Source organism: Cryptosporidium bovis, assembly GCF_009768925.1.
Source record: "Cryptosporidium bovis isolate 45015 chromosome Unknown contig_10, whole genome shotgun sequence".
NCBI lineage: Eukaryota > Apicomplexa > Conoidasida > Eucoccidiorida > Cryptosporidiidae > Cryptosporidium > Cryptosporidium bovis.
This window is the reverse complement of record NW_027125029.1, coordinates 173,258-190,302: the sequence shown is the minus strand read 5'-3', so window position 1 is coordinate 190,302 and position 17,045 is coordinate 173,258. Positions and strand designations below refer to the sequence as shown.

The following is a 17,045-nucleotide window of genomic DNA, read 5'->3' as shown; positions in this document are numbered from 1 at the left end:
ACTTCAAAAACAGTAAGATTGTCCAGGATAGATAGAGACTTGCTTATATAGGTTTATTCATTTATTAATAATTTTCAATAATAATGCGTGTAAATGCTATTTCTTTATATCATTATAGGTATCTGAGTTATGATTTAACAGAAAGGCGCCAACACAAACCTCACACACGCACACTTTATAATACTAGTCAAAAAATACAAGTCCATGAAAACCACTGAAATATAAATTAGAAAAAAAAGAGTATTTGTTTTAATTCTGATGAAAGCTATATAGTTTCAAATGCTTATTTCCATTTATTACTTCAGATTTTAGGTTAAATTTTAAGAGGCTAAAAACTGTATATTTTTAATATAAAATCATCAAGAGTAATTAAACTTTATAATTATTAAAAATGAAGAACTTTCTGATAAATAAAGAGAGCAGGGAGCTTAAAAGACGTTATTCCCTCGTAAAAGACGATGGATTATTGATAAACACACCAATTTGGGTAAGACGTCCAGGTGATGGAATAAATCATAGATATAAGGTTGGAACAATAATTAGTTTTGGTGATGGAAAAATAAAGGTAAACATAGAAGATGAGGGTGAGATAGATGTTGAAAATGATATGTGTTTTAATTACAATGTCGGAATAGATCCCATGTCAATAAATGATCTAACAAAGTTGGCACATGTAAGTGAAGCATCAGTATTGAGTGTAATAAATGAAAGGTTTGACAAAGATGTGATATATTCATATGCAGGGAGACTTTTAGTTGCAGTTAACCCATTTAAGATGATAGATGGATTGTATGGACCAGAGAAGATTCGTTTATACAAGGGTGGAGACTATTCTATGGGATTTCCAAGTGACCTCCCACCACATACATTTGCCATTGCACAAAGGTCAATGCAACTCTTGGATTTGCAAAACAGAAATCAGTCATGTATTGTTTCTGGTGAATCGGGAGCGGGTAAAACTGAAACTGCAAGACAACTTATGAATTATTTTGCCTCGTCTGGAACGAGTTCAGGAAACAATATTCAGGATGTCATATTGGGGGCAAATCCATTATTGGAAGCCTTGGGTAATGCAAAGACTCTAAGAAATAACAACTCAAGTCGTTTTGGTAGATTTATAAAATTATCTATAGAGAATTCTGCAGGCATTGTTGGAGGTGCTATATCGAGTTACATGTTAGAACTGAGTAGAATAGGACATCAAATAGAAGATGAGAGATCATATCACATTTTTTACCAATTAATCAAGTCCTTAAATTCGCCGGATGAGATTAGTAAATATAGGTTCAGAAGTATGGAATGGTATAAATACCTTAATATCTCTAATTGCTATAACGTTCAAAATATAAATGATGTTAAGGAATACAAAGAATGCGTATTACCTCAATTAAAAAGAATATTACCGGATCAAGAAGGTATAGATCATTTGATTTCGTTGTTTTCCGCTATACTCTTAATGGGAAACATTGAACTTGGTGAGCACGAATCTATGGGAATTGAGGATGCTGCTTTCATCACCAGTAAAGATATTTTTAATGACGTTTCTGAATTGTGGGGAATTGATTCACAAAAATTCGAGGAGTTGCTTGTTACAAATAGCATTGAGATAAAAGGTAATGTTGTAGTGTCAGCCCTTAACAAAATAAAAACGTCTGAACAAATCGAGAGTTGTGGAAAAGAAGTTTATTTGAGATGTTTTGAGTATCTGATAGAGTTGGTAAATAAAGCTATAGAATTTGATGAAGACAAAAAGAAGTGGATAGGTATTCTAGATATTTATGGTTTTGAAGTTTTTAAAGTTAATGGCTTTGAACAGTTTTTAATTAACTTTGCTAATGAAAAGCTCCAACAGTTTTTCATATCATCCGTATTTCAGGCAGAAATACAGGAATATAAAAATGAATCAATTTCACATGATAACATAACTTATGAGGATAACTCGCCTTTGGTTCACCTTTTTGATGGAAAAGGTGGCCTTTTTGACTTACTAGAAGAATCTTGTTTGGTTTCAAATGGAACATACGAGAGTTTTACAAATAGTGCTCATAAACAATGTGGTTCGAAAAGTGGATACAAACTTCCAAAAGGTTCTGTGCCAAACAAGTTTATAATAGAGCATACAGCTACAACTGTAGAGTATACAACAGTAGAATTTGTTTTAAAGAATAAACACAGAATAAGAGCCGAAATTATTGAATTATTCAAAAAATCGACGAATAGTATAGTTAAAGGTTCATTTGAGAAGATCGAGATTGTAAAATCAAACAAACTCAAAGGAAAGTTCATTGCAAGTATATTCAGAACTTCAATAGGCCATTTGTTGGACACTTTAGGTGCTACAAATGCTCAATTTATAAGATGTGTTAAAGCCAATGAAAAAAAAGTGCCTAATTTAATTGAACCAGATATGGTCGTTGATCAATTACAAAGCTTATCTATTATGGAAGCAATTTTACTTGTACAAAAAGGGTATGCTTACAGAGAAACTTTTGAGAACTTTATGAAAGAAAACTCGACGATTATGAAATTAATTGGTCAAAGCATAAATTCGGGTACAGATTTAAGGGGTCAATGTAGGCAAGCAATGACAATAATGAAAATTCCAGAAACTGAATGGCAAATAGGTAAAACTAAAATATTTATTAAAAAAGAGGGTTGGTTAGCAGTTGAAAGATTTTTCCGTTCAGTAACAAAGAATCTTACCCCTCTAGTTGAGTGTCTAAGGGAGGCATACCATTTATCGATATTGAGAAAACAAATAACTCAGTTTTCTTCTTCCCTCATACGTTGTCAGAGTTTGGTTAGAATGTACGCTTTGTACAAGGAAGGTAACTTAAAAAGAAAGCTTGGAGGATACTTGATAGGTGTTGCATTACTTATGTCTATGCCAAATGCAGTTGTAAATTATGTAAAGGCCATTGTAACAATACAAAGAATTTACAGAGGGCACTTGGTAAGAAGAATTATAGGTGCTTCTCTTAGGAGAAAATCTGCCTTGAAAAAATTCGTAAGATTTATTAGGTTATTCTTACTCATTCAAAGAGCTAAAAAAATATTTATGAAGATATTGTTTACAATTAAATCAGAAGCAGCATCTAAGGTAATTAAAAGGTGTTGGATTAATTATAAAAAGAAGAAGAGAATTAAGTTGTTAAAATTATATTCTATAAAACAAGCAAAAGCACTTCGAATTCAACGTGCTTGGAGGTATCATTATCTAAGAAAGGTAATAACACACTATATTTATATAGCAAGACCAGCAAGAAAAATACAAAGTGTTTGGAGAGGATATTATGTAAGAAAAACAATTAAGAACTCACTATTCTTTGAAAAAATACGTATAAAACTTTGGAAAAGTGAATATGTGATGAAAATACAGGCAATGATAAAAAGATATTGGATATTAGCCCATTTAGACAGATTATTTTGGGTAGCAGATGTTCTCCAACCACGTCTTCACTCTGCTTTGACTAGAATGTACTGGAATAATCTCCAAAAGTCAGTAATTTGTATCCAAAGTTGGTGGAGAGGCGATAGAGTGAGACAAATTATCCGTGAGGAAAGAATTAATGTTTTACTAATGGCTGAAAAGGTTAGAGTTGACTATATTACACAAAATGAGTGCCAAAATATTCTAAAATGGGACTTGGAAAGACGTGATAGAAATAGAGTAGTTATTGGATCAAAAAATACAAGACATCCCAATGGTTTGCAAATAATACAAGTAGTTGTTGAAGTTGATATTTCCAGAGAATATCCTGCAGGATGGGTTGAATCCGTCACTGAATTGCTCAGATCAAATAAGTCTATCAGAGAGGTTGGGATTGGAGGCTACCACACCGTTATTTTGACGTATGATGGTAAGCTATTTTCTTTTGGAATGAATGACAAGTCACAATTAGGTCTAAATAGACTACCAACCAATTTACTCGGTAGATCCATTATTAAACCAGAGGAACCCTTGAGTATTCCATTGAATGTAGAAAGTATCTCCTGTGGAGTTGACCATTCGTTGGCTCTAACTGAGAATGGAGTAGTTTATTGCTGGGGATCAAATGAATTTGGTCAGTGTGGGTGCGATGCAACGAGATGCCAAATATCTACTCCAACTCCAATTTCATTGCCTGCTGATTGGAAAAGCACTAAGATTACTCTTTCCAGAACGGGAGCTTTTCATTCAGTTGCAGTAACCAAAGAAAATGAGGTTTTGGTTTGGGGGCGAGGAGAGGATTTGGGGTTGGAAGATGTATATGAATCATTATTTATTCCAATGCAATTAAGAAGTCCAGCAATAAAAAAGCTTGGAAGAATCAATACACTTAACTGTGGCTTAGGGACGACGTTTATGGTAGGGACCAATGGAGTAGTTTTGGTATTTGGAGTGGCTCAAAATGGAATTTTAGGACTTGGGAAAGGGGTATATACAACAAAGAGACCCAAAATACTCACAAATATCAAAAGAGTTTCCCAAATTTCACTTGGTTACAACTTCGTACTTGCATTAACAACAAATGGAGAAGTTTATCAATGGGGACAAATTAGAGTTTGGAGTGATCAATTAGAAAAATATGTGCCAAACAATTTCTATGTACCACACTTGGTTGATTTGTCTGAATTAAAATCCCCTGCTGTTGAGGTCCAGGCAGGTTGGTGGCACTCAGTTATAAGATTAAAAAACAACTCAATATGGTCGTGGACGTTTATTAATAACAGTCCTGCAAAAAAAAGCGAAAAAATGATTGAATTTGTAAGACTAAAAAGAGGGGAAATGAAATATCTAAATAACGGTAAAGAAGGTGGTACATCTCTTGCAGTTATTAAAGACAGGGTTCAAATACAAAAAAGTGAGGTTATTAAGCCACTTTTATTCCAATTTGACCTTGCTGAAGATAGATGTAATAAATGTATTAAAGTTGTTAGTTCTTCATCAATAACGGTTGTTTTAAGAGGTGGATCTAACAGCAATTCTAAAGACTTCATCATTCAACCTTATATGCTACAAGAATTTGAAAACGATAGTATTGATCAAAGTGACGATTACGAACAAGAACCAGATTATTACAATTCCTATTACGCAGAAGATTCAGACAGAACTGAACAAAGATATAGATCAGCTGGAAGCGAATTATGGAAAGCAGCTTTTAATACATCAAACTCTATCGATGTTTTTGAAAGTATTAAATATCCAGCTCTTAGAAATCCAAATGAATTCACGAATGCACTTTACAATGGACAAAACTCAGAAAAAATTGAAACAAAAACTAACTTATTAGGGAATCACGCAAAAGTTATTGAAATAGATAACATTTACCAAGATTCCAACACTGACGGTTCCTTAGCTTAATGTATTTATCTAATGTTTCATTTAGACCTTTTTTTTAATGACACAAATTAATAGAATAACAAAATAACGATATTTATTCATATCGTAGAAATCAGAATTTTAACGCACTTTATAAAAGCAGTGTATCATTTCCTCTGTATGTCAATTTGAAAAAAAAATTGTGTACTTCTTTCTATTTGTTATACTACCAAATAAAAGATAAATATGCAAAATTCAGCAGTTTGGCGCCAATAACAAGATTAGATCTCTGGCCATTTTACATGCAGAATGAAAAATCAATTGAAGATAGATTAAATGGGATAAATTAATTAAGAAATAAATGGAAATACCAAAATAATTTATTGATTGTTGAACATTTAATCTCACTTAGTTATGAGATCTCTAGGTCTTCATATTTTTGTGTTGAATTTACTCTTACATTTTAATTTATTAGTGGCAGAACTATCAAAGACGGCATTTAATTTAGTAAAATCGTGTCTAAAACATGACGGCTACGGATACGAGTTACCTGAGTTTTTGTCCTGCAATTTTGAATCTCTTTCTGGGATTTCCGATGAATGTATCATGGAGATGGTTAATTGGATCAGGAAAAGAGAGGGTGAATATATAAATTTAGAGGAAAATTTAAGAAATAAAGGTGAAATAGTTTCTGATGTCAATTCAAAACTTTTAGACTTCGGGGAAGTTTTGAATCCGGAAGCGTTTCATTCAACATTTATTGAATCGATAAAAAACTTGAAAAATATTAGTATTGACGAATTTAAATGTCCATTTGATTGTTTGGACAAGATTAGCGAAATAACAAAGGAATTTAACAGTTTTAATAGTAAATTCTTATATCATTCTAAAGAGCTTGTATGCAGAAAGCCTCACTTTACCCTTGAAACTTGTGTTTCAGAAGTGGAATCACTAATAGAAATGTATTTGGATGAGGATAATGTTACCCCAGATTTAGATACGAGATCCGTTCCTTTGAGATTATGTTATAACTTTGGTATAAATCTTGGAAGAAGCGAGATTTATTTGAGTAGAATGTCAGACCTGATTTCTTTTAATTTGTCAATAAAGGATTTAATTGGAGTTGAACTGAAAGAGATTATCGGAGCTGGTTTGTTTAATTTACAAACCGATCCTGGAATAATTCACATATTTAAAGAGTTAACTAGAGATGGAATTGAGAGTAGTAAAACTTGGGATTTTGATGGTTCTTCACTTTCCCCAGTAAACAAAGATCCACTATTGATCAATAAGGGTAATAATAAAGAAAGTACATCTTATTCTCTAATAGGGTGTTTATTTGGAAGTGATCTACTTTTCAAATTGTATTTAGTCCCAATAGTGAAGTCAAATACCCTTTGTAAGTTATTTTTTGATTACAGAGGCATTGTTATAGAGAATGATACAAATCTAGAGGGCATTTATATTCCAAAATATATTGACTTAAAAAGGAAGCTAAGAAATACAGTATCTAAAAATAGGTATTTTAAAGAACTAAAGTTTTCAATAGAAGAGATAATTCAGAATTCAAGATTCAATTTATTTAAATGCCTTGATTTGATTACAACCCAAGAAATTAGTGATAATTTGGAAGACATATCAACACTTTCTTCCTTAATTTGTTTTTCAATATTTTCGACGCTAAAAAAAGATCAAGATGATTTGTTTAACGTAGAAATTGCTTTATATACTTCCCTTGTACTAAAATGGTTTCTGAATCTAGGAAATAAGGAAAACAATAAGTTAAAATTTCCTGAAATAGAAACTCTTTACGAAGGTAAAACTGTTAATTCTATTTTATATGCACTACTTCAAGCTTTGAGTGAGGGTTTAACTGAAAAAGAGTGTATATACCACTTTGAAATATTAAATGCAAATGAGCCTTTTTTAAGCCAAAATTCACAAATTAATCTAGATTTTCCATTTAGAAGGCACATTAACTTAGCACCGGTTACCAAAGAACAGATAAAATCAATATGCAATAACAAGAACATAATATACAGATTGCTTGATAAACTTGTCCCCCTAAGAGAGTTTGTACCCGAGTTGCAGAAAACAAAAATATTAATTCATAATGAATTTAATTACGATTACTCAAAAAATACGTGCAGTCAAAAAGGGAAAAAAGAGGTGTTTGACATTACACTTCAGTTATTTTTTGCAGGAGACGTCCCAAGAGGTTATTTAATGAACGCTGATTCATTTTCAATGATTGGTTTAAAGGCTTTTTTGAAAAATACTTTAGCTTTTCTATCCCAGGAAATGATTATGCAAAGATACAAAGAAATCCAGGATGGAATTGAATTTAACACTCCTTTTAGTGATGCTCTGACTATGATAGGAATTTCCGGGAGTTATACAGGAATGTTAAATAAACAAGAACAAATTAACTATACAAGTAAGTATGTATGCGGAGGATCTTCTGATAATATAGAACAAAAAATACATCATTCAAATCTGGTAAAAAGTGTTGGATCTAAGTTCGTGGCACTTAATAAGGATCTAAACACCTTTTCCGGGAACACAATGTTCAGTTTTTCAAATTGTATTGATCAATTTGTCATTTCAAATTGGAAGAATGAAAGATATTCTGTGTTAAAGTCTGATCCTATATTATTCTGTGGTTCAGTAGCTTTGTATTTAGGAAGGGACTATGAATTTATTCAGAATGAAATTAAGAATTATGCAATTTATATGAGTTACTATGAAATAACCGGAAATATCATACCAATTAAATGTATGGAGGTCTCTTTTTCAAAGATTAATTCCATTAACAAAATTGAAGACCATGAATTATTAAAGACTCCTTTTAAAGATTGTATCAATAACTATTCAGCAATTATTGATTTTTTAACGAAAGAAGAAATCGATAATTTCTCAGAACATTTTTCGAAAAGCATATTGGAATATGTAGACAAGCCTATGGCACTTCATTCCTCTTCCACTTACAGAAAGTTGATAATAGGCGTATTAAATGACTACCCTGGGATTGAAAAAACAAAAATTCAAAAAGTAGTGAACTCTCTTAATCCAATTATTGGTTTTAATTATGGTCAGTTGGTTACAAAATTGACTGAAAACAATATTCCTTTAAAGGAAAGCGGAATAATTGTTGGATTTATAGGACATAAGATGAATAGATTTGAGAAAAGGCTTCAAAACGAATTTGTAGATTGGTTAAACAATCACTCTGGAGCCTATCTTCCTTTTGATGGCAATCCGGGACTAAAAGAAAGTATTTCAAATATGTTAGCGAATAAAACAAAACCTAAAAATAAGAGGGATTGCATTGAAAAAATTGCAGAGATAATCAACAAATATAAAGTAAACAAAGACAATAATATACTGGAAGTCATGTGCAATGAATGGATAAAATTCTCTGAGAATTTTCCAAGTGGTGATTTTAAGAGTATTTACGATGACCTGATGAAAAAGAGTAAAAGTGATACTATTAGTCTTAAAGTAACTGTATCAGAACCTGTTGGAATTTCAACCGAAATTCGTGTAGCTAGAAACTCATCGGTTTTCTCAATCATTCCTGTTTTAACAGAAAGAGGAATTATTGATCCAAAAAAAGATACTCTAGAGGGAGTTAAAGTGAATTCAAGGGTTATAATATTCAAAGATTTTATTGATCAGAATGGAGAGGATAGTTTAAGGTTCAACAAATTGGGAATTGTGGATGGAAATGTTTGTCTTTTAATGTTAAATTATGTTGAACCTGAGTTATTTGAGTTTAATGTTAACTGGAAAGACACAAATACAAAAAAAAATGGTAGTTTTAAGGCGAACATTAGAGACGAAAAAATGAGTATTTTTATCAGTGAATTAAGTAAAAACAAAGATTTAAAAAATAGAAAAATAGAGTCAATATTGCTTTCAAATGGTAAAATTATTTACCCGGAAATAATCAATCATGAGTCAAAAATGTCTGACCATATTTTCTCAAATCCAGAAATTATAACAATAAATACATTCCTAAAAGACTCAAAAAAGTTACTTATAAAGGTAATGTGGAGATTTCCTTCTATTATTAACATTATTCCAGAAGTTTTTGATAAAAAAGACTTTATTTCAAAAGATATAAATATTCATTCAGATGAGACGTTTGGCAGTTTAATCCAAGAAATTAAGAATATCATAACGAGTAATCTCTTTGAAAGAGGAGGCTACGACAATAACAACAAATTTGAAATTGATTCTATCGAGGTTGTTCAGAACAATGAAGGTAAATATATGGACCACATTCCAAGAATAATTAAAAATAACCCCGAAAATCATCAAAAACCCATTTATGAGATGAATATTAAAGGTACGATAGTGGTAAAATTGTTTGTTGAACCAAATATAAGTTTAAATATAGTGTCCAAGTCACTTGGAATTTCGCATTTCACAACAATAACTTCAATTTCAAGCAATGATGATAAAAACGAACCAATTTTTGGTTTGTACCAAATATTAAATAAGTTACATGGGGTAAATTTGGATACATATGACATTTTCGTTCCAAAAAAGTCCTTCAAAAACAAGAACAAAAAGTCTAACAAAGTCAATATTTCTGAAAATATTAGGTCTTTTGATTCAGTTAAAGAACTGGAGGTGAATAACTCTTTTGTGTACGTTGAAAAAAGGAAGAACGTACATAAGAAGTGGATTTCAATTAAAGTAATTTTGAAGGAAGATCCGAGTATCAACAAAATTATTAAGTTAAAGCCTTCTTTCACTATTTCTGATGTAATTAAAACACTAAAAAACAGCTTTGGAAATAAAATTAAACCAGAGAATCTGTTTACAACTAATGGTACAAAAATTAGTCTGGGAGAGGATTTTAATAGTCTGTTTTTCAGCAAAGTACCTTTAAATAATGATGATATCTTATATTTAACAGTAATTAAGCCGGAAAAAGTGAAAAGTGTTGGGTTGACTAACGGCAATGCAGAAAATGAAATAGAAATTAATAGAGTCAAAAGTTTATTGTATTCGTTTGGGTATAGACTTGAAAACAAGAGTGGGTATCCAAGTAAATTTTCCGATTTAAAACAAGTGGAAAAATTTGTTGGAAAATTGTTTCCAAATCTCAATTCTGAGAGAATTGTATATGAATACGAGGACTACTTACTTAAAAATACAAGCTACTTACCAACCATTTTTGAAAGAATAAATTCTACATTAGATAACAATCATTTTGGAATTTACAATAAAAAATTATTCCAAGAGAATTTTGTCGACGAATACAAACTAATAAACGAAGAAAAGAATGACTTTTTTGATTTTCTGGAATGTTTAAGGTCATTCAGAAGCTTTTTCTTCTACCAAAAGCCGAAAAAAAGGATCTATTACGCTGACCTTTATAACGTATGTAAAAAGATAGGGCATTCTTTATTCAGAAGGGAAAAATGGTTATCTGAAAAAAGTATTAATGGGGCACTTATAATACTTTTGGAGGACCATTTATTACATCCAATTGATCTAAGGAATACAGAAAATGCGTTTCTTGAGACAGTGAACAACACAGAACTACTTGGAGACAAATGTTATGATATACTCGCTACAATTTTAGACGAACTAGTAATAAATTCAAAAATACTGCTTAATTTATTAATACCAAAAAATATTGTTTACGAAGAAATATGTACCTCAATTCAGCTATTTATCAATGAATATGATTCAAATATTGACGAATATGAAAAGGTAGTTGAGACAACTCTGGCGTTTAAAGTGAGTGATACGATAGACAGGATATTTCCAATAATATGGGAAAAAAATAGTTTTGGTGCAACAATCCCAGATAAATATGTATTCAAAAAATCATTAACTTCACTCATTGATTTCAGAAATTCGTTTACCTTTATTAAAAATTATCTTGATAGACATTTAGAGAACACATTTTTAAGTGACTTTCCGAATTGTACTTCATCAGTGGCGATACTTATTATTCGAAATTTAATCCTTAACTCTGGAATAAGTTCAAATATTTTTTTGAGAAAATTGGCTCAATTTACTTTGGAGGAGGAGTATATCCACTCTAGCAGTGAAATTGTTGATGTTAATATTCCACAAATCGTAGAAATCATAACTAATAACAAGCTTTATCTTTCTTCTGAAGAAAAATACAATCAAAACAGCTTTTGGTTATGGGACACGATTAAAGAGAATCATAATCACAACTTCAATGATCTAATCCACAAGTTGGAAAACTCACACAATTATTTACTTTTACTCAAGAATACGGAAAAAGTATGTCCAATCGAAGAAAATAAATTAACGGATTTCGAAGTTGATGATACCATAAATAAAATGATAGATTTCCTCGTCAGGAGGATATCAAATAAAGAACCAAAAAAGGACGATTATTTGGACTCATTGTTAATGGTTGACAATCTTAGAGAGATAGTTTTGGAGAATGGCGATTTGAATGTTAGGGATTTTTATAAGAATATGAAAAAAAGCCTAATTAATATTTCAAAAGGAGAGAATAAAAGAGCTTTAGAAATAATTGGAATAAATGATGAAAACAACCTTAACCATGAATTTGTACCTTTCATTGTTTCATTTAGAGTGATATCAAAAATTTATCTAAATAAATTTGAAAATGGTGATTTAATATTAAGATTTATGAGATTTATAATTTTTGAGGTGTTTTTAAATTTGGGTATTTTAGTTGGAAATATTGAAATAGAGAAAATAGCTGAAAAAGCAGCGAAAGAGTTTGACTGGAGTAAAATGAGCATTTCAAAAAACAAACTTTCAAAGATTATAATTCAAGTATTCCCGATTAACTCTACGAGGTTTATTGATATTAATGAAAGTGTTTCTGATGAAATTTCGGATATAATTTTAAATGTTTTAGAGTCAAAGGAGCGAATTAGCTATTTTGGGATTAACACGTTGAGTTTAAATGACAATTTCGATATGAAGAGTACACCAAGAAAAAACTTTTTTAAGCCATTAAATGACAACTCAGATTATCTAGAGGCAGAAGAAACGAATAAAATACTGTTGGGAAAGCTTTATCCCCCCAACACTTTAAGTTTATTTAATTCTCATATTTCTGAATCGATAAGAATGTACAATAATAACGTGATATATGTTGGAAGACTTGGTAAAACGATATTAACAACAAAGCAGCAACATATAGGAGGGATATTTCTTTCTTATGGATATGAAAATGTACATGGATCATTAATGAATAACTTTGATCACATTCATTGTTTTAATTCTGTAATTGGGGCTATTACTGACAATCCGAGAAGATTGGACCACTATTATCAAATATGTATGAATATTTGCATCGAAGTGAATGAAATAAACTACAGTGAATGCGATAAATTAACAATACAAACAATTTCTTCAGAGTTGCTTGGAAAAGACAAAAGCAAAAGCTTAAATCAACTAATCAAATCACTAGGTTACGATCAGGTTTTTGAAAATGATATTGATATACTTCGAACTGTACTTTTAGACGAAAATAATGAGAGACTGAATGAATATTGGGTAAACTGTATTTCGTCTGCAAGGAAAAATCCAAATTTCCACACTTTTGTTAGTAGTATAGAAAATAAAGTGCATAGTATAATAAATGAAAAGGGAGTAAAATATCCAAGTTCCGGATTTTCCTTTTTTGAGTTGGTTGGTGAACTTGTTTCCCTTTGGACAAGGGAAACTATTGACGATTATATCAAAGAACTTCTCGTAAAAGAGGGCTATACGCTAAAATTCTTTGGTCACCTTTCGAAAATATGGCCTGGGGATGGGTATAATAGAATTAACATGAAGGTAACTAAACCGACAAACAGGACTTTAAGTATTCTTAAAAAATCACTTTTGGAAGAGGTAATGAAAGATGATAAATTGAAAGTAAGCTATGATATTTTAAATATCGAACACTTAATAGGGAGTATCGGAAAAAGATTTAAGATAAGTTTATTTGAAAGTGATGACTCAGAAGAGGACAAAATAATATCTCTCAGGACATTTGGGGCCAATTTTAAAAGAGTTTATTCAATGTTTAATAAGGAGGAAGAAATAAGCATATTTTTATCTTTTGAAAAATGCATCAATGAAGCTACAAATGACGTTAAAGACCACTTGAATCTAAAGTATTCAGATTTACTTTCATTTTGCACTGAAGTTATAAATGAGATATCTAAAAAAAAGTGTAATAGTGGATTAATCTTAAAACAAAAATATTCTAGGGAGGAGATATACTTTTCATCTATTTATTACGCTTTTAATACGGTATTAAATTACATTTTTGAGGGTTGTTTGGGAAGAATACAAGTTTATAATTACATTACATCCGTGAGACATGATTTATACTCTTTGAACACCGAGATGGGGATTTTCAACTTTGTTATGAGATTTATCAATAAATTTAACTTACCAATAGATCCAAACGTAATGAGCTATTATCTGATGAGAATGTTATTGAACCCAATTATGGGAACCTATCTGAGCCAAGATAGAAATGTTAAAGTGCTCCAGAATGTACCAGATTCACTGATATTGAGTGGTGGTTTTTATGATTTGGCCTATCAAGTTTTAAGGGATTCTTTATATGAGCGAAAGTATGAAATTCAAGATTCATATTTAAAGGAGCAATTTAAACGTGAAGCAGTCATTAATCATATTAAGGGCGGATTTAACCCTCTTAAAGTCGCTGAATTTATTTACGAAGCAACGAATATCAGGGATAATCACTTAAGCTATAAATTTGGAAGCAAATTGGGAATGACGAAACTAAGTTTTAAACTGGTTAGCATTAAAAACATTCTTGACGATACACTAAATGAATTAATAAGCTTTGGCGAAAACAAAGGTGAATCAGATAAGGTTTCATTTTTAAAAACAATTAGAACTAATTTAACTCCAATGGACAAACTCGTTTACGAGCTTAATGGTTCGTCCCTTGAAAATTGTATCACGGAAATAATAAATAAGTATTCAACTATTTCAACGTCTATCTACTATGACAGCAAATTCAAGTATGCAAAGGAAGTATGTAACAAGGTAATTGAACCAATAGAAAGGATTACACACGATATAGACGAGTCAATAAAGTCAGATCACAGTGCAATTCTTGAATACTGTGAAAACTCGAGGATGAGGAAGGAGGTGGAAGTGCTGTCAAAAGAAATTGATAACGTACTATATTATTTTGGGAAAAGCGAATTAATAAATACAATATTTGATGTAAAAGTTAAAGATGATACATACCTGGAAAGGTTGACTAGCTACGTTTCTAAAAAAATGAACAAGGCCTCAAAAAAGAGGAAATTCCAGAAATTATTTAACAAATGGGGTAAGAAATCAACACAGTCAATTTTGGAGAACATATTATTAAGAAGGGCTGTTTTTGATAAAGTTAAGTTATATTTGGAAAATCATGTGTTTGTTATATTTCCAATACTCAAAAATGTGTTAGCTACAATTGATCATTGGGCTGTAAGTACTGTTGAATATCAGAATGCAAAGAAAATTCTTTCTAAAGCCATAATTTTTATGGCTAAAGTTACTCGGCCATACTCAATTCCTAATTTTATTAAAGATGCGAAGCTGAGATCGGAATATATAAATGAACTGAATTACTTTGTAAGTAAGAAGTCAAATCAATGTGAGAACGAGGTAAACATTCTTGGGATACAGTTGAAGCCTTATTATCTTAGAGTGTCTTGGTACACTCATTATCTGTCGTTTGTTTATCAGGAAATCGTTAGTTTGTTGAATCAATTACCAAATATTTCCGTTAAAAACATTAAAACAAAAAGGAAAACCAAATACTTAAGTTTGGGTCAGAGAATTAAAAAAAAGATGAAGGAGAAATTTATAAAAAAGAGTTGAAGTTTTTAATATTTCGCCTGCATGAAATGCATGCAGTTTATTTTCAATTACTTCAGAACCGAAAATTACTGCAAATTAAGACATTATTACAAAGCACTTGTACTTAAATGATTATCAGACAAATAAATCATTAAGGGTGTATTTCTTTAAAGAATAACCAATTAAGTAAAGTAAAACTCTTAGAGGTTTTTAGTTGAACTTACAAAATTGTCATCAATGTAATTTGGTGTTCCCGCCTTAAGCCTCCAATAAGCCAAGGGTCCACTAAGTTTTGTGTTGCTTGAATTTGAGGTAAAATATAATCGATTGAACACTCCACTATTTATGGTAATGTTCCCTAAAAGTCCAGTGTATCGTGAAAATCGTCTGCAGTGTGAGTATACCATTGTACTTACCGATAATTTCATTGTCTATTGCGAAAAGTAGTTTATATGGGTTTGGTTTACCGTATTTATCTTCAATAGATGTTTCATTCATTTTTTTATTTAAAACACTATAATTATTTTTGAATATAATTCTATTGTATCTATTTATGTTTCCAAGTACTTCTTTAAGACAGTGACTTGAGTTTGCACTGATGTTTATATTGTATTCTTGAGTGTTCATGTTATTCTTCATAGTTGAATTTAGACTATTAATTAAATCTATTGAGATAGGGACTAAGTCTAGATTGATCCATTCTCCCTCTTCGTATTTATCAAAGAAGAAGTGAGTTTTGGAAGGCTTGTTACGGGATTTGACTGTTAGTTTTTCGTAGTCGAATTCAACAACAATTTTTTTTCCTATATTTAGTTTTACTGGAAGCTTGTACTTTGGTGGGTATTGAAATGCAACCTTTAGGAATCCCTCGTTTATATTAATACCATTGAAATGTTTGTGTTTATTTTCTAAAATAACAATTGAATAACTTTTACATCTCTCTTCGTAGTAACTTATTTCACAGCTAAAGTCGCTGATAAATGGATCATTTTCAAATACCCATCCAATTGTAATGGGTCTAAATTCCTTACCTATAAACGCAAAACCAGCTGTGACTAATGGAGAGTTAACTCTAACATTGTTTCCCAAAGCGGTTTGGTGTCCATTGTTCAATGTAGAAATAGTGTATGTCTCATTGAACCAATCCATAACCAATTCAATATAATTAGTATCTTTTACTGGAAATAAAAGGGGTGAGCTATCATAAAAGTAACCACCTTTTCTATTTTCAGAGAATATGTACGCTCTACAACTTTCAATAACAATATTTATCAATCTTTTCAAGTCCCGTCCAACAAATATTATAGTTATTGGATAAAAAGTGGATTCTATTCGTATTTTCATCAGTAGTCTGAATCCACTTGGATTTAAACGAAATGGGAACTTAAATGAATGCGTAACAACAGTTTTCTCCTTTTCACTGCTTAAGTTTACAGAAAAGTCAGAGGTTACTTCTTTGACAAGAGTAAATTTAGATTCCTTGTTATTTTCGGTGTTAACCTCACTCAAAATTACTATAAAATTAAATTATATTGTGATAAATAAGTAATAAATGACACTATAGTTAAATGCCAACTAGTTTCACTTACCAATCTCCTCTTCAAACAAACGGTGGTTTGTTTCAACAAGTTTATCGTCTGAAAACGACTCCAACCGGTCGTCAAAACCAGCAAGGTCCAGTCCGAATTTTGATAGCCTATTTCTATCATAATTAACCAAAAGAAATAAGAGAAAACTCAGTGTAAAGAAAAACAAAATGTATCTTTTGTAATACATTATTTAGTCTAATTAATTTTGCATTTCTAATTATTTTTAGACTGTACGGTAACTTGCAGAAGATGCACACAAATGCGAAGACAGATTAATAATTTTTTGATAAGAAAAT

General features: G+C 30.9%; 3 protein-coding genes across 3 annotated transcripts; 2 read left to right on the top strand and 1 right to left on the bottom strand.

Annotated features, from left to right (window-relative positions):
* Positions 1 to 391: 391 nt before the first annotated feature.
* FG379_000375 (uncharacterized protein) lies at positions 392 to 5,344 on the top strand (the record flags this gene model as incomplete). The annotated part of the gene is made up of 1 exon (XM_067325785.1): positions 392 to 5,344. One exon carries the CDS (start codon positions 392 to 394, stop codon positions 5,342 to 5,344), a length of 4,953 nt encoding a protein of 1,650 aa, XP_067183329.1.
* Positions 5,345 to 5,716: 372 nt separating this feature from the next.
* FG379_000374 (uncharacterized protein) lies at positions 5,717 to 15,181 on the top strand (the record flags this gene model as incomplete). Its single annotated transcript, XM_067325784.1, has 1 exon — positions 5,717 to 15,181. One exon carries the CDS (start codon positions 5,717 to 5,719, stop codon positions 15,179 to 15,181), a length of 9,465 nt encoding a protein of 3,154 aa, XP_067183328.1.
* Positions 15,182 to 15,360: 179 nt separating this feature from the next.
* Positions 15,361 to 16,936, bottom strand: FG379_000373 (uncharacterized protein; the record flags this gene model as incomplete). The annotated part of the gene is made up of 3 exons (XM_067325783.1): positions 15,361 to 15,518; positions 15,577 to 16,674; positions 16,750 to 16,936. 3 exons carry the CDS (start codon positions 16,934 to 16,936, stop codon positions 15,361 to 15,363), a joined length of 1,443 nt encoding a protein of 480 aa, XP_067183327.1.
* Between the last annotated feature and the right edge of the window lie 109 nt (positions 16,937 to 17,045).